The 24,269-nt window shown below is 40.3% G+C and overlaps 1 protein-coding gene across 2 annotated transcripts in view; it reads right to left on the reverse strand.

Annotated features, from left to right (window-relative positions):
- Nucleotides 1-24,269, reverse strand: part of TMEFF2 (transmembrane protein with EGF like and two follistatin like domains 2) — a 1,235,357-nt gene that overhangs the window by 98,205 nt on the left and 1,112,883 nt on the right. For both annotated transcript variants that reach the window (XM_073633100.1, XM_073633101.1), the window contains exon 8: nucleotides 17,406-17,529. In XM_073633100.1, coding sequence (XP_073489201.1) covers nucleotides 17,406-17,529 — 124 coding nt within the window. The remainder of the gene's footprint in view (nucleotides 1-17,405; nucleotides 17,530-24,269) is intronic.

A 24,269-nucleotide genomic window follows, 5' to 3' on the forward strand; every position in this document is an offset into this window, starting at 1 on the left:
AGCAAAAGTGCCTAAATACTGTGCAAGGAGTCAGTTGAATATCTTGTTGGCTTTTTTCTGTGAAATACCAACACTCTAATATTGATTTTTGATTAATGCTGTCTCTCAATCTAAGCTGCAGACCAATAAAAATGCCTAAATAATGTGCATAAAGTCAGTATAATGTTGTGCTGCATTTTTTCTGTGAAATATTATACTACAATGTTTCTGATTCAAAGCAGACCGGTGTCTCTCCTTTTGAGAGTGAAGTCTAATAAAACTGCTTATATATGGTGAATAGAATCAGTAGTATAATTGATTGGGTTTTTTCTGTGAAATAATACACTCACATTTTGATTTCTGCTTTGTGATGCTTCCCCTTTTCAAACTGTGGCCTACAATACTGTTTAAATTATCTTTATGGCATTCATATATTTTGCTTGCTTTTCTTTTTGTCAAATAATACACTCTAAAGATTTTTGGATTAAAAGCTGCCTGGTGGGGGCGTGGTCTGGACATGGCCGTGTGAAGACGTGTTAACGCTGAGCTCCCGGCCGTCTCTCACCCATCCTGGCATTACATGACTTTTTAATACAGAATGCTCTCATCTAAGAAACGGACGAACCGGAGAAACAAGAAGAAAACCAGCCCGATCACTAATACCCCCGTTGCCGGTGACTTTCAGAGACTTTTTGGAAGATCGTAGTCTGGCTCCCCAGATCTCAAGATGGCGGGCCCTCATGTCTCTATCCCACAGACACCAGACCTCATGGAGGTTCCGGAATTATCAGAGGGATCCCGCAGTCCTGTAATCTTCTCTGGCTCGCCTGAGGTACCTCCCGGGTCCTCAGGGAACACTGTACCCTTGCCGATTACATTTAGAGTGGATGCGGAGTTGAAGGCTATCCTACAGGCCCTCCCAACACGTGCGGATATCGAAGCCCTGGTGGGGAGAGTGGAGGCCGCACACAAGAGAGAGATCCGGGCGGTAAAGCAGGACGTCCAAGCATTATCCACTCGCCTCTCGACAGGTGAATCCTCCTTGGTGACCCTTGAGCAGAGAGTAACCACCCTAGAATCTCGCCAAAGGGACCAATCTAACTCAGCAGTAGACCTCCAGCTCCGCATGGAGGAAATGGAGGACCGGAGCCGGAGGAACAACCTGCGGCTTCGGGGCCTCCCGGAGGCAACGGGCCCGTCAGACTTACTGGCCACGGTCATAGATATATTCAAAAGAGTGGCGGGCGATCACCTCCCTGAACGCATAGAGGTAGATCGGGTCCATAGAGCTCTGGGCCCTCGCCCGTCTGACCCTTCCAGACCACGAGACGTGATTTGCCGGCTACATCACTATACACATAAAGAAGCCATAGCCCGCGGAGCCTGGGAGACAGGTGATCTGGAATTCGATGGCGTCACCATCAAGATTCTGCCCGACATCTCCAGGCCAACAATTCACCGACGTGCCCTCTTGAAACCCCTACTAGACCTGGCCAGACGCTGCAACGCAACTTACCGATGGGGTTTTCCGTTGTCAGTCACCTTCCTCAAGGACCAGAAATCCTTCCTGCTGCGATCCCCGGAATCTCTGCCAGCTCTTTTTGACTTTGGGGATTTTTTCTCTGACTTATACAATCTCCCTGCTACCCTCTCTGACCAGGCAAGCATTGATAAATATATTTCAGACTCTCAACTCCCATCACTTTCAACTGAAACCAAGACAACTCTAGACGAACCAATAACTCTAGAGGAATTACGAGTAGCGTTAAATTCTATGAAAAGGCTTTCGACAGGGTTAACTGGAACTACATGTTCTCAGTACTCCGTCATATAGACCTGGGAGACACGATGCAGAAATGGATTGGTAAAATATATTCTAACCCTTCAGCCCAAGTAAAAGTAAACGGTGTACTCTCTAACCCCCTTTCTATCACCAATGGTACAAGACAGGGCTGTCCTTTATCCCCCCTGCTTTTTGCCCTTTCCCTCGAACCATTCCTCTGCACAATCAGAAAAAACACAGATATCACTGGGCTCTGGGTGGGGGAATCACACTGTAAAATCTCAGCGTATGCTGATGATTTACTATTCTCCCTCACCAACCCCAGAATCTCCCTTCCAAACCTTATGCGAGAAATTAAAATTTATGGAGCCATTTCCCATCTAAAAATCAATTTCTCTAAGTCGGAAGCGATGGGCATTGCTGTTCCCTCACAAACCTTACTGGAACTCCAGTCTAACTTCAATTTCAAGTGGACTGATACAGCCCTAACATACCTAGGCACGAAGATACTTTCTAACTTGTCACATACATTTGATCTTAACTTCCCGCCCTTATTAACGAATACCCGGAGCTTGTTAGAAAAATGGAACACAGGGTTCCATTCCTGGTTTGGGAGATGCAACCTCCTGAAAATGTGTATACTTCCCAAATTTATCTACCTAATTCAAGCGCTACCTATCCATATCCCACCCTCTTACTTCAAACAGGTACAGTCCCTTTTCACAAGATTTATATGGGCACACAAAAAGCCCCGTTTACGACGCTCACAAATGACACTCCCCAAAAGTGAGGGGGGACTAGCACTACCTGACATACGACAATACTTCCTGGCCTCCCACTTGGGACGTATTCTTGACTGGAGGAGGAACAAAGCTTTCAAACTATGGGTTCATCTGGAACAATCCCAAACTCACATACCCCTGAAGGGTGCGTTGTGGTGCTATAGTGACCTTCCCTCTAGAATGAGATCTCACCCCTTAATTGGTACCACCTTGAAACATATAGCCTTACAGACGTCCCTCACATCCAAAAATTCTCCTCTGCTCCCTATCTTGGGCCACCCAAACTTTACCCCGGGATTGCAGCTGACGGACTACACTAATCTTAGAGATTCGGGATGGGACCATGTAGCCAAATTTACCAATGGAGAGAGATGGCCATCCATTACTGATCTGACTAACCCAGCGGGTGACTACCGCCTCCCTTTTTGGAAAGCCGCTCAATTACACCATTTCCTTCACTCCCTCCCAGGACCACAAGCTTTTACCCATCAGCAAACGTCGTTTGAAGATCTTTGTACAGGAGAGGGCCCAATAGCCCACATTTTGTCCCAAACGTATTCCCTAGTAAACTCGCCAAAAGAACAACCACCTCTGCCTTGCCTGGTCAGATGGGAGAGAGACCTAGACTGCACGTTCTCAGTAGCCCAGCGACAACGAATAATCACACTAGCTCTCAAATCTTCGCTTTGCACTAAAATTCAAGAAACAAACTTCAAGCTGCTCAACCGCTGGTACTTGACCCCTTCCAGGTTGCAGAGGTGCTTTCCCTCCTCCTCAAATCGGTGCTGGCGCTGTGATGAGGAGGAAGGAAATCTAATTCACATTTTCTGGTCATGCTCTAAGCTAAGGGACTTCTGGGGAGAGATCAGACGCATAACACAAAAGTGTACAGAATATATTATCCCTAACGAGGCCGCGTTCTTTCTTCTACACCACTCTTCGATCCCCATCAAGAGGTACAAGAAATCCCTCACACGTCATTTGCTCAATGCAGCGAAGGCATGTATACCACTCTGCTGGAAACAACCTTCTTCCCCAGCCATTTCATTATGGTTGCGGAGGGTGGAGGAAATAAAGAACATGGAAGACCTGATTCTAACTGCACAACATAAACAAGAAGCACATAAAAAGACCTGGGATATCTGGAACGCTTTCATTTACTCCGAGGAAGGCCAGCGGTTACTCGGGTCATGATTATAAACCCCACAATTACTGAGATCACACGGTCCAAGTGGGTTTGTGGGCCTAACTGCCGCCATGTCTCCACTTTCCCTATCTTTCTCCTCTACTCCTCCCCCTTTCCCCCCCCTTTTATACATATATTTTGATTTTTCTCTTTTTCCTTCTCTCTCAATCTAAGGAGCATCAGCTCCCACTTTCTAAAGTAAAGTTGAAAAAGTTGGTGGGGGACGCCCTGTAGGTGTAGAACTATACACAATATTGTTCAGTGATAACAGATACCACGCTAAGGGGTGTCACATGCTTAGTAGAGCCTTGATCACATATGTACCATACAATGTCTTGAATATTAGTGACCCCTGTATAGCAATTGTAACATGATGTATGTACCTTCTACTTTTTTCTGTTTGTACATTGGGGCCCTCACCCCTGTTCGGAGTTAAATAAATTCTATATTTGAAAAAAAAAAAAGCTGCCTGGTGTCTCTTTTTAAACTGCAGCCTATCAAAAGTGCTTAAATACTGTATAAGTGTCATTCAAATATTCTGCTGGCTATTTTTCCAAGAAATACCTACACTCTACTGTTGATTTTAATTAAAATATGCCTGAGCTGGAGACAGAAAGGTCAGAATAGGCACTGTGTCAAAAAAGAAAGGGCACACAAACATAGACACATTTATTAGAAAGCCTTTCATGCAAAATTGTTTTTTGGATTTACAGACTCTATAGGATTCAGACATCTCAGATTTTGATTTCCAGCACTGCATAAGAAACCCAACAATGATGCAAGAAAACTGACTGTGGCCTGTGCTTCAGAAACAAACACAGATGCAGTGTTTAGGCCTCAATTCTATGCAACTCTTATAATATGTTAATAAACTATATTAAAATAATCAAACCTTTATACAAAACATACTGTATGTGGGTGCTATAAATCCTAATAGGTCCTATGTCTTAGACTCTAAATCCAGTATGTATAATAATAATTAGAAAATAGTAGAAAGAAGCGCACCAATCAGGAAAATATATACAGCAGCAAATTTCAGCTGAGAAACAATCCCATTTATGAAGCATTTTCCCACCCGTGATAACAGACTTGATAAAGGAGCTTGTTTGCACCTTAAAACATTGCCATACCTGGTTCTCACCTTCTTGCCACAGGAATAGTATTGCTTTTTAAAAAACATACTCTTTGTATGTACTTCAATATACTTATGTACTGTGGCTCACTGTTGCCATTATGCTTTGCCTGCCTTTGTACCATTATGTTTGTTGCTGTACTGCTTATAGTATATGTATATGACATTTGTACTGTATGTAGACATTATTGCCTATTTTTTCTATTTTTATAATATTTCTATGTTATATTTAATTTTGCTGTGGTATACATTTTAGTCCATCTGTGGTCTTTTTTGATATGTCCTTTTTCCAGTGTGTCCCCGTGTGCATTAGCAGGGACCCACCAAGAGTCCTGCATGTAATGGATCTTAAACTGTGATGCCGTAAAGGAGCTTACTGTATATCTCACACCCCTGGTGCTCTAGAACGCTTTAAGGAAAGAGTATCACATTTCAATTCATGAGGTCAATATAGAGCATAGAGCAGTACTGCTACTCTGGAACTTTTACTAGTCCATGCAGCACTGCTTATCAACTGGTCTATGTTGCTCCCTCCAAAACATTTTCAAATGTTACATATTCCTACATGGTGCAAATACTATGAGATTAAATACTGTTTATAAAAGATGGCAAGAGCCATCTCTAGACCCACTTAAAAATAGAAAAGTTGTTCTGGAAGTGACTTCTTTTCAATGTGTACAAACTTTTAAAACTAAGTTAAAGCGGAGTTCCACCCTTATTATTCTTTTTTTTAAAAGATACCCTTGATGTTATGATTAATAACTTTCCAAAAAGCTAATTATAAGCAAAGTCGCTGTCTTATTTCAGTATTTTCCATTCAAACAAAACTTTAGTTTGGCTTGTCAGCGCGTTCCCATCTTAATTGTGGGCATGTGAAGCCCACTAGTGTCTTCTTCTGGGATAAGGTGCTGCTGGTGACCCAGCATGCACCTCCCGATCTCGCACATGCGTGTAAAACACATAGCAACACACAGGTTGTCTCGGGTTGCCATCACAATGGCGGAGGAAGTTCCGATCCTGTTGTGATGGCAACCTAATCTATCAATCTAGCCCACTGACTCCTGGGATTGATGACTACCATCTTCCAGGGGCCAAGGCGCCACAGGATATGATGTACATTGCCGCGGCCGCAAGTGAGGAAGAAAACAACATACACCCTAGCAAAAAGGTACAGAGAGCTAGGGGGAAAAAATGCCCAATGATGTTTTAGTTTGCTATTCAGAAACAGATCCTTTAAAGATGTATATGTGGGTGGAACTCTGCTTTAATTCAAGTTCTCTGAAGTGCAGAAGATTTGTGATATTAAATACAGGTCTTCATAAATGTAAAAGACGTGATATTATCCTGAAATAATTCAGCGGGGAGCCATTGTCATCAGTTAATGGAAATCCCATACAGACTGGAAGCTGGAATGTAAGAAGATTTAAACTTTAGTTGGCAACATATAGACCAAGACTATGGGGTTGATTTACTAATACCGATGAGTGCAAAATCTGGTGCAGCTGTGTATGGTAGCCAATCAGCTTCTAACTTCAGCTTGTTCAATGAAGCTTTCACTAAATAATCTGGAGGCTGATTGGTTTCTATGCAGAGCTGCACCAGATTTTGCACTTTCCGGTTTTAATAAATAACCCCATATGGATATATAAATTCAGAAACAATTGAGTAATGTCCGTGATACATTTTTAAATTTGCACTAACATACAATTTTCAGGACAAGCTTTCGGGTTATATCCCCTTCTTCAAGGTCCCAGCAGTACTAATTCACAAAAGTTTTAGCAGAATGTTAAAAAAGACAATCTATGAGGGAAAGGAAAAAAAGAAAAGAAAAAAAAACACACACAAACAAATGTACACAACAACGGTATTAAAACTAGCATCGTTAGTGAGATAAGACAGATGGAGAGCTGTAGACTGGGGAGGGGGGATGACAATCACAGAGGGGGTCATAAAACTGTTGGATAATGAGTAAGAAAACCCATATCTAAATTTAGGCCATTATCTTTTGTGTCAAATAGTACTATCATTTTTAGTTCAATAGTAAGTGCCGGTTCACACAGGGGCGGCACGACTTGCAGGTCGCCTCAGCGAGGCGACCTGCAAACGACTTCTGAGGCGACTTGCAAAACGACTTCTGTATAGAAGTCTATGCAAGTCGCCCCAAGTCGCCCCCAAAGTAGTACAGGAACCTTTTTCTAAGTCGGAGCGACTTGCGTCGCTCCTATTAGAACGGTTCCGTAGCACAGAACGGGAGGCGACTTGTCAGGCGACTAGGTCGCCTGACAAGTCGCCCCTATGTGAACCGAGCCTTATCCTTTCCTGTAGAATTTTGAAATTTCCTTTAAGAACTAAGGCATATATTTTTTTTTTGTTTTTTTTTTTCCTTTCCCTCAGAGATTGTCATTTTTTAACATTAGGCTAAAACTTTTGTGAATTAGTACTGCTGGGACCTTGAAGAAGGGGACATACCCCAAAAGCTTGTCCTGAAAGAAAAGGTATGTTAGTGCAAATAAAAAAAATGTATCGTGGACAGTACTAAATTGTTTCTGTTGCAAATGCACCAATAAAGCTTCAATTACCTCAAGCAACACGTTATATGAAAATACAGAAATGTTTGTCACGATTGTATAGACAGGAAAATGTCCACATCCTGTGGTCTATAACTGCACAAATTGCTTGAAATGTGCCTGTTTTGTTGCTCCTATGATATGTTGCTGCCTATGTGGTGTAATAAAGTTCCAGAGATGGGGCACACCTTTTTTTTTTATTCAGTGGCAAGAGTCCAGGAAAGTTTTTTGGTTTCAAACCCAATGGTGGTTAGATCCTATGGTGCCAGTAGCAGCTTCTATACTTCTATATAAAAACATGTTTTTTCGGACTTACTCACAGAAGGGAAAACAAATGACTTGAATGAGTGAACCAGTTTGCTGGTTTTAAGATTTTATCCATATCAAGTCAATTAACCATTTGCAATGATGCAGGTTGAAATAAAGGGAAATTCAAAAAACTCCATTGTAAGAAGGAAATTGTGCTGAAGGTCTTTTACAATGTTTCCTCTCTATACACTGTTATTTAATGAATAGGAGATCTGGCATAAGATAAATAATTTGCTCAGTTGCTTTAAATTTGTGCTTCAGCGGTCTGTGTAATTTCTAAAGGTTAATATATATTTGCTTAATGTGAGCTTAGGATCAGCTAGCATTTCTCTCATATCAGAATTTCTAATGCTGAAAAATGTTATCTTGAAAAAAAATATTTTAGCTTTCTATATACTCAGAATTCAGAATAAAATTTTTGTTCACCCAGAATTGTGTACTGTGTTCCCAGAAATTAATCTTTGAAATACAATGTTTTTTTCTTTGACTGCAAGTGGAAGGCTAAAGTATATGTGGGCCCTTACCTTGTAAAATAACCTGTTTAAAATAGAAATTCAAGGCAAAACATTTGTGTATTTATATAAAAAAAAACTATTTATACTAAAAAATCTAAATACCTGCATTCTAAACAGCTGCATAAGGGGCTAGGAGAGGTGTGGTGGAGACTGCAGGGGGGCGTGTCAGCAGGAGGCAGAGAAACAGCAGTACCCTGATCTCCCCAGTGACTGCCTGCGTAGGGAGGGTATGTCAAGTTTTGGGCATTGGAGGACAGGCAGACTGTGCTCCCAGCATAACCAGAAAATTGACCCCCACTGGGAAGGATGTGCTACAATGCCTAGTGTGGTCATTTTAAAATAGGAAAGCAGGGGGACTGACAGGATCACCAGATATTTCACACAAACGAAACAATGCAAAGAGAACAGGATACTTTGTAATACAAATATGTGGTAACACAGACATACTGTATATCAGGAATATGAGATGTTGGTAGTGGCGTCGCTAGGGGGTGGCTTTTGGGGCTATAGCCCTGAATCTGGGGCCCATAGCCCCGAGTCCCTGCAGGGATCCCCAAGGGGAGGGGGGCTCTCTGGGGACCCTAATGTAAGGGGGCTCTCTGGGGACCCTGATGTAAGTGGGGGGCTCTCTGGGGAGATATATATATATATATATATATATATGACACACACACACACATGTACATACATATATTAGTATATTATGTACATGTGTATGCCTGCCCAAGCGTATGACTTTCTTTACTACGCTGCTATTGGCTGTAGCACCAGATCTTTTGTAGACCTAGCAACGCCCCTGCATGTTGGGGTAACATACACTTTAAAAAGTCACAGGATGCAGTGAATTCTGTTTTAATAAAGAGTGAAAGATGACCATATAGGCAGAACCAAGATGCAGTACCAAATAACAGGGCAGGAACAGAGCCAAGACAGACTGAAGGTAGAGTCAGGGCAGAAATGCATAGATGGGGACAAAGTTAGGATTGGCTGCAGGCAAACTCAGAAATCCAGAATAATCCAAGTTAAAATGGGAAACAAGAAAGCATCTAGACAGGCTGAAAACACACACCTTTGATCAAGTACTGACTGAATGTGCAATCGGTTTTAAGCTGATGGCAATCATGACAAACATCCACAAATCTATATTTAAAGTGACCTTGTCATTATTCTATATACAGCAGGTTTAATGGACCATGTTAACATAGGTGCTAAGCACCTCAATACCGGAAACTTTTATCCCCTTCCTGCCCAGACCAATCTTCAGCTTTCAGTGCTGTCAGACTTTTGAATGACAATTGAGCGGCCATGCAACCTTATACCCATATGAAATTTTTATCTTTTTTTTCACACAAATGAGCTTTCTTTTGGTGGTTATAAACCACTTGCCGACTGTCCACTGACGGCGGCAGAGTGGCACTCCTGCGCACTCCCACAGTTAGTTATGGGGGATAACTAAACCACTTGCCGACTGTCCACTGACGGCGGCAGAATGGCACTCCTGCGCACTCCCACAGTTAGTTATGGGGATATATGTACTGTTCAAACAGCCACTAATAGCTGACACTGGGAGCTATAACATAAAGCTTGATTGATTGATGGATTGATTGATTGATTTATTGGTGTGAACCAGGGTTTTCCTTATTTACAGAATTCAGTGAACAAATACTTTGTTAAGTGAGCACTTTCTACCCCTTTAGTAAAATCAACCCACATGTGTCAACATGAAAAGCCTGAATTCAATCAGCAGGTGAATGTAAACCCTCAATTTTTAATGTAATTAGATAACTGCAATTTGTGGTAGGTCTGACTCAAGACAGTAAAATAAAAATTAAAACACAGATTTTTTTATTTCTTTTCTCTGTTTATGTGGCAATTCATGCTTAATTTGAAGAGCGGAGTTCCACCCAAAAGTGGAATTTGCGCTTTAAGCACTCCACGCCCCCTTACATGCCACATTTGGCATGTAATTTTTTTGGGGGGGAGTCGGTGCTTAGTTTTGAGTGGGACTTTCTGTCCCACTTCCTGCTTCTGCCTACGGCCGCCTAGGTGACTCCTCCTCTCCCCCTAGACAGCCCCTCCCTCTCGGCAATCTTCTGGGACACGTGACACATGGGAGAGCTCATGCATCTGGCCATGAAGACCCAAACTGTCACGGCCGGGTGCCCACAGTTTCAATGGAGGCACTGAAGAGAGGAGGGGGAGAGAAGTGGGGCTCCATGTAGCCGCATCACTGGATCATGAAACAGGTAAGTGTCTGTTTATTAAACGTCAGCAGCTATACTTTTTGTAGCTGCTGACTTTTAATAAACAAAAAAGCCTGGAACTCCGCTTTAACAGCAAATCCATGAAACACTGCAGTACCGCAGTCTTTGGATCTCTATACTTATGGTCGAAGCCCTTCAACTGGGACAGATATGAACCACATAAACACATCACAAGACTTACAACATAACATAGACCTGAGGTGTGCCCTGGTCTGCTGACCAGGTATGCCAAAAAAGGGGGCATACCCAAGATAAGTAATGGATTATTATAGAGAGAAATGCTGAAGAGTGCCCTAAAAAAGGGGAATGGGAAGGAGGGTATCATGCACCAGAACTGACAAGGACCACAGGTGAGTGGTCTGCTTAAATACCCCCCCGCACTCCTCCCATAAATTCAGGCCACAATGCTGGCCTTCTTTTTTATGGTCAAAGCCCTTGGGACAGATATGAATCACATAAACACGCCACAAGACTTACAACATAACATAGACCTGAGGTGTGCCCTGGTCTGCTGGCCGGTATGCCAAAAAAGGTGGAAAAAACACTTGGATAGGGTAGTACCTCTTCATTGGTCCAGTGACAGATGTGAAGATGTGTCTTTAACCCATTGTCAGCTGCGACCAAGGTGGGATAGGAGAAATGGTTGAGTTGGCTCTGGGCTTCTGCTGAAAGAATGAAGTAAAGTTAAAGTGGGACAGTGCATCTGCTGCAATGTTGCACTTGCCCAGGATAAAAAATGCAGTGAACATTAAATTGATGCTGCAGGGACAACTGCGCCAGCCTCTGTAGGGAGGAAATGATAGTGAGTGACTTGGACCTGGCTTATGGCAAAGACCACGGTTTGTCCTGTCAATGTCTGACAAAACTGGGGATTAGGAGGATTTCTGGTGGCCATGGTTTTGCGAACCAGCGATGGGCAAAAATTGGCGCAAAGCCTGTGGAGGTTGTGGCATCCGTGACTACCTGAGATGACAAAGCTGATGCTAACGGAATAACATGGATACACTGTTCCGGTTTGCGAGGAATTCTTCCCATATTGTCAAATCTGCTATAGTTGCTGGGTCCAGCCTGAGAACTTGATCGGGGTCTTGTACCTGAGAGAGGAAAACCAAGACTTGTGAAATGAAGGACCACCCGTGAGGGATAATCCTCATGGAAAAATTATGCATCCCTAGCAGGGATTGTAGCTGACTCTTAGTACACCCTTGTGAAAGGGTAAAGTCGTGAATAACCAACCTGAATAACCAACCTGATTCGGGCCAATTTGTCGGGGGTAGGCTTGCCTTCATGGAGCGAGTGTCAAGAGTGATACCTAGAAAAGTGATGGACTGTGCTCTGCTATGAGTAAGTTGAGATTTGCCAAAAACCACTCAATCTATCCAAGTCTAACGGAATGTCACCGGGTCGTTTGACCAGCAGGAAGTGATCGAAGTAGTGCATGACTTTCTGGCATTGTGCTTGGTGCGACAGGATCCAGGTAAGAGACTGGAATGCCCCTGTGTGGCAGCTCTGAAACCACAGAGGGTGACAGAGGGGTGGAGGTGAAGTCTTCACTGCCGGCCTGCGACATGGCTCCAGCTATGAGACAAGGAGAGGGTGATGCATGTGTTAAGAGGAGTCGTAGCGGTAGGATAGTGAGCGGAGTTGTATACAGAAGACTAGATAAGAAGGGATACTAGAAGGACAGGAAAAGGAATGACAGGTGCAGTTAGAAGCCGGTTTGCTTTCTGAAGCACTGAACGCTGTTGAGTGAAAATTTTGAAAACGCAAATAAGTGCGTGACAACTGAGGTGAGCCAGGAGGTGACTGGCCATATAACCGATAGCTCAGGTGCAAGTCTGTGCTAAGCACAAACCTGTGAACCAGAGCCCCTGGGCATACTGAGGCGAAAAGCTGAAGTCTGGTATGGCCTAAGTAGGAATGTTGCGTTCTGTAGTTCGTGGCGTATGCTCAGCCTGCCAACGCTTGCACTGTCAGCAAGCTCAACATTTGGCGATCTTGTTTGTGTAGGTGAAGGGTCGCTCTTCAAAAACAGAGTGCAGTGTGAAGAAACATGTAGCAGTAACTAACGCCCGATGAGCAGCCCAAATCATGTATGTAAAGTGATCATTTAGTGAAAGGGTGCTGCAGGTTGATGTGAGAGTGGAACTCGTGTACTAAACACCTGACTCAAGGCCCTACTTGCGAAGTCCTGGTTGAGGTCGAGAATTCAGTCGACCACGAACCTGTAGTAAGGGTGGCATAGAAGTCCTGTTTTTTTTTCACCTGTTAAAATGACCTGCCCCACCCCTTGAAATGTGACTGGCCCCCTGGTGAAGATGCAATCCCTATGTGTTTTTTTTTCCTACTTGAGGAAATAACATCCAATCTGGTACAGGATGGAACAACCTGAACTCGACTGACCTAAAGGAGAAATGACAGACAGAAAACAGCGAGTGGCTCTATTGTATGCCACTGGAGATGATGAGTGGCCAGATTGTGTGCCACTGGAGAAATGATGGGTGGCCGGATTGTGTGCCACTGAAGAAATGATGGGTGGCCGGATTGTGTGCCAATGGAGATGTGCTTGCAACGACTGTAAGAAAGTAGCCTTTTTAGGAAGATGAAAAAAAGGATAGCAGAAAACTGGAATATGTGGGGATGAACTGTAATCATAAGTGTAATCAACCGTGACTGTAGAGTGTATGAAATGGACCCGAACAAATCGTTGTGCCGCCACCGAGATCAGATTCAAATCGGACTGTAGTGTGTGTGTGAAATGGATCCAATACGAATCGTGCCACTGATGCGACTCGATTTGAATCGGACTGTAGAGTGTATGAAATGGACCCGATACGAAATGTTGTCCTGCCAACACGACTAGATTCGAATTGGGCTGTAGTGTGTATGAAATGGATCCGATACGAATCGTCGTGCCACCGATCTGACTAGATTTGAATCAGACTGTGAGGTGTATGAAATGGCCTTATGAAACTGAAAGGCCTGTAACTGGCCATTTGCAGTGTAAGGGTGTGGTGGGTCTGAGTTGAGTGGTGTTTAAATACTGACCGGCAACAACTTGGGAAATGCTTTTTTCAAAACTGAGAAATGAGTTTGAGCAGTGGTTTGTATGATGGAAAAAATTAAGCCTGCACTCGGAGACCATAAATATGAAATGGGGAATACAATGAATCGAACAACACACTTGATAAGAGAAATGTTTACGTATCCTACCTGCGACAGTGAGCAAGACTCGATCAATGAAAAAACCATGAACGAAGAAACCACAACATACTGGAATTCAGACAAACAACTCACGAGCATGAGTTGGGAAGAGTCGGCCTAGTGACGCAACGAATTGTGCACCAGAACCGACAAGAATCACAGGTGAGTGGCCTGCTTAAATATCCCCCAGACTCCTCCCATAAATTCAGCCCACCATACTGGCCTTCTTACATATACTATTCTATAGTTCTGACAAGCTTTAGTATAGGTAGAGGCAAATTTATTTATTTTTTTAAATCACAGTATTGTTACGCCTACCAGTTTCACAAGACAAAAAACAATATGAAATAATTTTACTTTTTCAGTATTGACAGAAAAAAGATTATAAGCAAATCAATCAATAAATGTTCCATATGAATAAATGAACTAGACTAGGCCTCTGATATTTTCAACCTTTTATTCCAATAAAGATTGCACCATGTGTGTTTGTTTATATATTTTTTTGTAACCAATGCCAGCCTGTTTTCAATATGTTACTCTGCTGTGCTAAACATATAAGAAACACTGGGGTTGATTTACTAAACCTGAAGAGGGCAAAATCTGTTGCAGCTGTACATGGTAGCCAATCAGCTTTCAGTTTTGTCATAGCCTAAAGTGGATGTAAACCCTCTCCTATACCCAGTGAAGTGAGTAGCCTCAGATGATACACAGAGATTAAACAAATCTCCCTACATAAGTTTTACATATATATCTGCTGTCTTCACCTTTGTTTAGAAGTGCACATCCTGTTAGGAGATTTTCTCTTCCTGTTCAGCACTGCAGTGAAGTCTGGGCATACAGCCAAGGCAGCTGACTGGAGGAAAGGCACACGCCCCCTCTCCTCATAGGTAGAGACTTTCAGATCTGTTCCTTGAATCATTCAGGGCTCTGCTAATCTAATTATAGCATCCTCCCCAACACAAAATTCAGGCTGCTTCTATCATATGTGACGAAGAGCTTGTCAGGAGTTATTAGGCTGAGAACAGAAGAACGGAGCAGGAGACAGCTACGGGACATAGTGCTTTGAAGAGAGACAACAAACACTGCAGATATACGTGCCCAGCTCAAATTTCATGAATCAGGTTTACATCCACTTTATTTGAACAGGCTGAAGTTAGAAGCTGATTGGCTACCATGCACAGTTGCACCAGATTTTGTACTTTCCAGTTTTAGTAAATCAACCCCACTATGTTCACCAGGCAGGGGGTGAAAATGTACTTGCCTCAGAAAAGAGCTAGTGCAATGTATGTTGCACATAGGTCCCAAAATTCCTGCACTGCTGCCTGGGGCACAAGTGTTACAAAGGTGCCCAGCACCAGCCCAGTCCTGTAGGTCTTAGAAGGGTCTGATCATTCCCAAGCCAACACAAAGGTTAATGGATATACTTAGACTAGTAAACATTTTATGTAGCAGAACATAAAAGTGCTTCTACAATATAGTAATTACTGTATATACAGTATATGGTTAGAGAAGGCCGTGTATGGCAACATTTTTATTCCACTGAATTTAAAATGGGTAAATGTTTTGACACCAACATTATATTGAAATTATAAAAAAAAATGTAAAAAAGTATTTTTTTCTTTTGCTTATTTTAGTTCCTTTTTGTTGTTTCATAAAAACCATAAATTACATTTCAGATGGAAACCTAAAAGGAATTGCTCTGTTTTACAGAAAACTCAAATATGAGTTGAAGATGATTTAAGCCTGCCTAACAAAATTTCTGATTAGGTTCTGAATATGCAATCACTTTCAACTCTACTTCATCATACTTGCTTGTCTGGCAGAATTAGAAAAACAAGAGCCCTTTTGTCCCTGGCCTACCCTAACCTTAACATACTTAATTCTGTAGCTGTTGCACTCTGGGATACACACAATATCATGGTTTTGACTAGTGACCACTGGGAAGAAGAATCTGGGGGCCAGTAGATGACCTGCATAAGTGTGTTTTTGCAGAACAATACTCTCCTCATATCAACAACTTACTGTTCACATCCTTACATGCATTCCACGTTTAATTCTCCTACTTCCCAAAAACCCAACTAACAAGGGTTTATACCATCAACTCAACCCACCTTTACCATTATCATATTACAAGAAACTTCCAAAAGAGTCATCACATTTTACGAAACTGCCAAATAATATCAGAATGCTGCCATGTACAAGCTGTCAAATTATATAAAACATCCACAATATTTGCTGATAATGTAGATATTTAATATATTATGACATCAGGCATATTACAAGAGTCTGGCAATGTAGACTTTATGCACGTTACAGGAGAATCACATGTTAGAGACTGCTGCTGTGTTTCAATTCACTATTAGAGACGGTTTCCATATTGTCATCGACTTAAAGGTTGCTTCCACATTACAGAAAATTGATAAAGATTGCTGCAAAGTTAGAGATAGGCATGTGCAATTTGTTTCGTTCTGAATTTGTTTCTTAACGAACTTTGACAAATTTGTTAATTTGGAAATATTCAAATTAACGAAAACCCATTTGATTAATTTTTCCGAATATTCATAAATTCAAATATTGGAAAATTCATAAATTTGAAAATTTGAAAATTCATAAAATTAGAAATTTGAAAATCTGGAAATTCGAAATTTGATAATCCGGAATTTCAGAAATTTGGAAAATTTGCAATTTAAATAGCCAAAAAAAAGAATGAAAATTCAAAAAACGAAAATCCAAAAATAAGAACGAAAACCCGAAAATTCAAAAATCTGAAATAACTAACTAACTAATAATTACTAACTATTAAATTATAGGTATTGTAATTTCCTTTTAAATTTGTCTGTTAGTGAACGTAACGAATACAAATTTATCTGAAGTTACAAATTATCCGAAATAACGAATGCTGTATCTAAATGAATGGAATGTAACGAATTAATAATAATAAATAACAATAATAATAATAAAAAAAAACTTTTTGTTATTATTATTATTAATTTGTTCTGTTCCATTTGTTTAGATGCGGCATTAGTTATTTTGGATAATTCGTAACTTCGGATAAATTCCTGACTATGTTTTACTTTTTGTATTTGTGTTTGAAATAAAAAGTAATTAAATAGAAAAAAAATTTGGATAAATTCATATTCATTACATTGACTAACAGCCAAATTTGAAAGGAAATTCCAATACCGATAATTTAATAGTTAGTTAGTTTGCAAATTTTTGAACTTCCGAATTTTCGAATTTCAGTATTTTTGAATTTCCGAACTTTCGAATTTTTTGAATTTTCAAATTTTTGAATTTCCGGATTTTCGGATTTATGAATTTTTGAATTTACGAATTTTCGAATTTACTAATTTGGATCATAATGAATGACCCGAAAAATTAAAACGAAAACAAAAAAAATTTTTTCGGCAATGCACATGTCTAGTTAGAGTATCCTGTTATAGACTATAGTGACTGCAAACACAAGTCAAAGACTCCTGCCCATAATGTAATAATTCATTATTAGAATTTATATATAATAAAATATATATAATAAAAATGTATTTATTTTTTTATTATTATTGTTTTCTTTTAATGACATTGTGGAGACAATTTTTTAGTAACGAGAATAGATTCTTCACTAGAGTTTTATTGTATTGTCAAGGAGATTAATTTATCAGGAGATCAGTGCTTAGAAAGTCATACCTGCAATAAGGTTCCAACATGTTAGTAGAATGTTCACATTTGCCGTGTTTACAGTAGCTGTCATAGACATCAGAACAGGAAATATGCACTCCTCTTGCAGTTTCTTCTAATTTGTTTGCATTCTCTGAAAGCAGACAGTAATATGAGAAAAAGGCTTAATAGAGATCATGCATTCATAACAGCTTATTGTGTTTCACTTTTTCCAATTTTGTATGGAAGCAAGGGATCCTTGTATCCATAGAGACCCAGTGATTTGTATGTTCTAGTAAAACACTGATAGAACATAGTAATCAAATTTACTAAATGTCTGGCTATGCTCATGTTAGTCAGTTTAAAGGGAAACAAAAACATCTAAATAATAAAAAAATCCTGAATTGATCACAATGCAACTGATCTGGAGCCTTCAGGAAATCAGTATATTTTTAAGACTTTATTTTTTTAAAAAATTAAAATTAAATAAAAAAAAAATCACTCCTATATAATTTATTTATACTTCTATAATTATTTATGTTAACTTAGTTGATCCTCTTTGGTCTGTTAAATACACCACTGAAATTGTTTTTTGCTTTATCTGTTCAGTAAGACTTTTTACATTGAAAGCAAATGGCTAGATATGTGTTCAGTATATTTATTTAACTAATGAAATTAACCACTTGCCAACCAGCCGCTGTCATTATACTGCGGCAGGTTGACTTATTCCCACGCATCGCCGTCATTGTACGTCAGATCGGGAACTTTATTTTGTGAGCGTGCATGCCCACTGGACAGTGGGGGAGCCAATCAGCGGGTGGGGCAGACTCGATGTCTGCCGGCCCCCGCAATTGTTTCCCCGCAGTGACAGAATGGGGATCTGCCTATATAAACAACATAGGCAAATCTCCGTTCTCACAGTGGAGAATACACAGATCCTGTCTTTCTGCTATGCAGGAGGATGGATCTGTGTGTTTGCCAAGTCACACAGTCCCCCATACAGTTAGTAAACACACCAAGGGAACATATTTAACCCCTTGATCACCCCTGATGTTAACCCATTCCCTGCCAGTGTCATTAGTACAATAACAGTGCATGTTTTTAGCACTTATTACAGTAATAATGTCACTGGTTCCCAAAAAAGTGTAAAAAATGTCAGTTAGGTGTCCGATCTGTCTCATGTCCGATCAATGTCGCAGTACCACTAAAAATCGCAGATCACCGCCATTACTAGTTAAAAAAAAATAGAAATAAAAATGCCATAAATCTATTCTTTATTTTGTAGACGCTATAACTTTTGCAAAAACCAATCAATATACGCTTATTGTGATTTTTTTACTAAAAATATGTAGAAGAATACATATCGGCCTAAACTGAGGAAGAAATTTGTTTTTTATATATTTTTTGGGGATATTTATTATAGCAAAAAGTAAAAAATATTGCTTTTTTCAAAATTGTTTCTCTTTTTTTGTTTATAGCGCAAACAATAAAAACCACAGACGTGATCAAATACCACCAAAATAAAGCTCTGTTTGTGTTCTCAGTTCTGTGCACTACAGAACACCTTCCAACTATGTTATGCAGATGAGGAGAGGGTGGAGGGCACTCCAGTCCTGAAATATTTCCTGTCCTAGGGCGATGATGCTGCTTCTTTATAGATGCATCACTGTAAGTGAGCCTTATCTCCCTAGGACTGGAAGTATGTAACTAGGAGAATCACCTGGTAAAAAAAGGGGGAAAAGGCCTAAAAAAAAAAGAAAACAAATGCAGCCATCACATCTAGGGGCCAGTAATGCACACTATATAACATTTTTGTTCTTTGGTTTGGATTCACTTTATGGTAAAGTTCCTCCTTTACTACAAATCACCTTGTCCTGATAATGAAGTACTAAGACATTTAAGATTTAAGTGCACACTTATGAGTAGCTTCTTATTCCATATACTTTTTTATTGCTTAAGGAACTAATAGGATTACATTTTGTACTGCTATAAACTTTTTCTAGTTTTAGCTTTGTTTCTATTCTCTTCATTAATATTACAGACACCTTTCAAATGAATTATTAAGAATATTATGGAATATTTATTTGTAGGGCACGTGGTATATTGTCTGCCTTTTAGCTCAAGTGGTGTCATGTCCTACATAACTTCATAACCTGTCAGAAATATTCCTCAGTGACCTCAAATTCTTTGCCTGGCAAGGTAGAAAAACATGCTAATGGAAACTGCCAGATGATATCTCCCTCTTGATAGCAGTAGTACTTTGCTCCAAGGCACATGAATATAAAACAGAAAAACAGAAATGCTAGGCATATTTATACACTGTAACCAATCAGTAAAAGTCGTATCTGATTGTGCTACAGGAATCTTATCAACTCTGAATAACATAAGACATAACTTCATACATTATATGCTGTGTATTATGACTGTCCAATCGCAATGACAAACAGATTTATGTATCTGGCCCTTTCTGTGCTTAGACAGTATTCACATTACAAAGCTGAGTTGTCTAAATACTGTGGGGTTGATTTACTAAAACTGTAGAGTGCAAAATCTGGTGCAGCTCTGCATAGAAACCAATCAGCTTATCAACTTCCAGGTTTTTTTGGTCAAAGCTTAAAGCATTTGTTACCCCAACATATCATATTCCTGATATATGCCTGCTGCACCATGTATTTATATGAGAACATATCCTGTTCTCTTTGTATTACTTGCTTTGTGTAAAATCCCTGGTGTTAATGTTAGTCTCTCTACTTTACTATTAAAAACTAACCACACTAATCAGGAGAACACACCGTGGTCAGTTCTCTAGTTGAGCTGGGAACTCAGCCTGCTCTCCATTATCCATGCGTCCAACCCCTTGATCTACATATCAGACCATGGATTCCAATGCGGGAGGGGGGTGTTTTTTGAAGCATCTGATTAGAGCCAGAGGCTCTAATCGGCTTCTAAAATGGGTTGCCTCAGAGCACAGAGCATTGCGCTCCGAGCCCACACAGTTGTGTGATGATAGTGAATGAATTTTCAGTATTCTCACACTAAAGTTCCTCCTGCCAATCAGGAGGTAGGTCATGAAACCTGTTTCCCAATTAGCCAAAGCATCAAGCGATCCTATTGGATGCCTAGGGCTTTGGCGGAAGAGGAGACACACAGCGGAGGAAGCCACCATTGCCCGCACTCCAGGAGAGGACACTACAGCCCCGCCACACGAGCAGGTAAATGCCAGACCGGGTAAGAGTGTGGTGCTGCGCTAATCCTTTCAATATATGTGAAAAATTGAATAACTGTGTATGTCATAACACAGTAATGGTAGGTAACTCTAAAGTACAAGTGTATTTAAATAAAACACCATGAATAACTATGTGCGGCTCTGCAATACAAATAACGTGATAATTCGACCTATATCAAATAATATCTATAACTGTATATAAATAATAAATAATAATAGGCTAAAGGTAATAGCCAGACACATACTAAACAAGTATATACAGAAAGTGACTAATGTTCATAAACACATAATAAAAGTGATGATCACTTTTCCGGACCGCCCGCAGGGGGGTGCTGTCAGTGCCGCGTCAGACCGCCCATGGGGAGGAGGTGCTGTTAGTGCCGTGCCGCGTCACGGGGGGGTGTTTGTTTGCTGGCCCCCCAAAAGAAGAACCCATCAGCCGCTACTGGTTCTGACTCTCCCAGCCCCCCCCCCGCACAGCGATTCACTGATTCACTGCTGTTATGCAGCTGAGAACAGAGGGAAGGTTATCATTTATAAAAACTGGAAAAAAAGGTATTTATAATGTTTTATTTAATCTATACATAAATGTTTTGTCTTTCATTTCTATTTCAAATGTAATATTTTGTTTTACAAGGTGATTGTTTACAACCACTAATTGAATAAGCTGAATTTAGAAGCTAATTGGCTACCATGCACAGCTGCACTGGATTTTGCACCCCCTGTGCGCTCTGAAAAATCTGCCTTTTTTGTTAGGCAAATAAAATACTACAAATACAAATGGTGCGCTGTTCCTTTAAATCAATGTGACAATCGACTCTGAATTTATGAAACAAAAAAACAGTTGCATATGAAAAGCAATAAGTGAAACTGAAAAATAGTGTGCTGTTCCTTTTAATTAACCAAATGTGTTATTCAACAATAAATGCATCAAACAATATACAGTTCTATATCGAGATGCAATAAAGTGCAAATGCTAAAATACTGTGCAAAGTGCAATATAAATCAGAAATGTAAAAAATACAATGAATAAGATTAAAGTCCACTGAAGAAGTGCCAATAAAATAAAGTGCTGGGTACTTCACAACGCAACAACACTCCAAATGTGCTCCAGTGGGGCAAAAGGTGTTTCTAAGGAAGCCTCATAGCATAAATTTGTTAGATATATTTATTAAAAGATCATAGAATTGCACTTACCTTCTTCCAATCCAGAAGATGCCATTTTTGGAGAAACGTGTTGGATGGAGACCACGTGTGACGTCATCGTGGCTGGCTGGACGGGTGACACTGTGGCTGGCTTGTTTTTATGCTCAGTTTCTTTGCCTCATTGTAAATGCAATTCTTTGATCTTTTCATAAATATATTTAATGGATTTGTGCTATGAGGCTTCTCCCTATTTCATACATGTTACCCTGGTGAGTGGATTTCATCAGATTCACGATATGGAGACATGCTTTATGTGAAACTATCACCATGGAGATTGAGCTCAGGCTGTCTTTGATCTCTGTAATCAAGATTAACATGCTTTGGTAAGAGGCTTACATTAAGAGCCCTTTCACACCAGGCCGCCCATAGCGTCGGCGGTAAAACGCCGCTATTTTTAGCGGCGTTTTACCGTTGTATTAGCGGCGCATTTTGGCTGCTAGCGGGGCGCTTTTACCCCCCGCTAGTGGCCGAGAAAGGGTTTAAACCGCCCGCAATGCGCCGCAATAGCAGCGTTATCCCAGTGCTTCCCCATTGATTTCAATGGGGAGCAGCGGTGGAGGAGCGGTAAACACACCGCTCCTTCACCGCTCCAAAGAAGCTGCTGGCAGGACTTTTTTTCCCGTCCTGCCAGCGCAGCGCTCCGGTGTGAAAGCCCTCGGGCTTTCACACTGGAGACAATGCTGCAGCTGTTTGAGGGCGGATTGCAGGCGTTATTTTTAACGCTATAGCGCCTGCAAAACGCCCTCGGTGTGAAAGGGGTCTTAGGAGCACCTTTTGCCACACTGGAGCACCTTTGGAGTGTTATTGTGTTGTGAAGCACCCAGCACTTTATTTTATTGGCACTTCTTCAGTGGACTTTAAAAAAAATCGCTGCACAAATACTGTGTGACATAAAAAATTGCAAAGGCCACTATTCTATTCTCTAGGGCCTCTGCTAAAAATATATATATATATATATATATATATATATATATATATATAATGTTTGGGAGTTCTAGGTAATTTTCTAGCAAAGAAACACTGATTATTACATATATGAGATAAGTGTCAGAATTGGCCTGGTAAGCAAGTGGTTAAACCCATATAACCATATGGTCCAAGATCTGACAGGAAGAGTGAAAGTTTGCGAAAACACCTTGTTTCTAACTATTTAACTATGCAATTAAGAAATCTTGGTTGTGAAAAGGATGGCGTTTAAAGTGACAGGTTAAATATTTCCCTAATCTGCTCAAAGCATAGCCTAAGGCTACACAAAGACAAAAGATATAAAAGAGGCATTTCTGTGTTGAAAAATGTCTAACAATAATTTTCCTATAAAATATCATTAGTACTTGAACATTACTATTGATCTGCAGTGAGTACAATCTTTGTGCACTTTCAGCCAGACACACAATGGGGTTTATTTACTAAAGCTAGAGAGTGCAAAGTCAGGCTCACGTCTGTAAAGGAACTAATCAGCTTCTAACCTCAGCTTGTTCAGTTAAGCTTTGGCAATAAAACCTGGACCCTGATTGGCTTCTATGTAGAAGTGAGCCTGATTTTGCACTCTCCAGCTCTAGTAAATAAACCCCAATGTCTGTTTTTCTGCTTTCCATTTTAGGATAAAGAGTTGTACAAAATATGCATGTGCTTTTATTGTAGTCAGAAGCATCATTCTGATATTATCTGGTACTGGATGATCTTTCCAGTAGAATGAGAAGTCTAGCAAGTATTCTTATGTCTATAGCTGGCCAACATTGGTACTGCGTTCTATTGTATTACCAACTGACACCAGTAGAGTATCTGCTCTGATATCAGCTTTTGTAACTCCAAAAGCAAATCTAGTGCATGACTAAACAATTAAATTATGTAAAATCATGTGTGAAGCATGGATGTGCATCTGTATTCAACAAATAACCCATAAACCTTTAAGGTAGAAATACTAGTAATCCTCTGTTGATAACACAAGTTCACATCATTTCACTTTCACTTTACTTCTAAAATTGAGTGTATATATATATATATATATATATATATATATGTATATATATATATATATATATATATATATATATATATATATATATACACACACACACACATATAGAGGTATACCCCACTTTTAAGTACACAATGGAGTTTATTTACTAAAGCTAGAAAGTGCAAAATCAGGCTCATTTCTGCATAGAAACCAATGAGCTTCTAACCCCAGCTTGTTCAATTAAGCTTTGGTAATAAAACCTGGAAGCTCATTGGTTTCTATTCAGAAGTGAGCCTGATTTTGCACTTTCCAGCTTTAGTAAATAAACCCAATTGTGCACTTAAAAGTGGGGTATGCCTGTATTTAGCTAGAAGTGTGACAAGTGTCTGGGTGCTCAATCCAAAAGAGACATCAGTACAGCCTTAGAAAGGAGATATTTACAGGACATGATGATGTGATAAGGTGTACCATAGATTTAGTAAATAAACCCCTTTACTAAGGG

This window comes from Aquarana catesbeiana, linkage group LG06, assembly GCF_042186555.1.
Source record: "Aquarana catesbeiana isolate 2022-GZ linkage group LG06, ASM4218655v1, whole genome shotgun sequence".
In the NCBI taxonomy this organism is placed as follows: domain Eukaryota; kingdom Metazoa; phylum Chordata; class Amphibia; order Anura; family Ranidae; genus Aquarana; species Aquarana catesbeiana.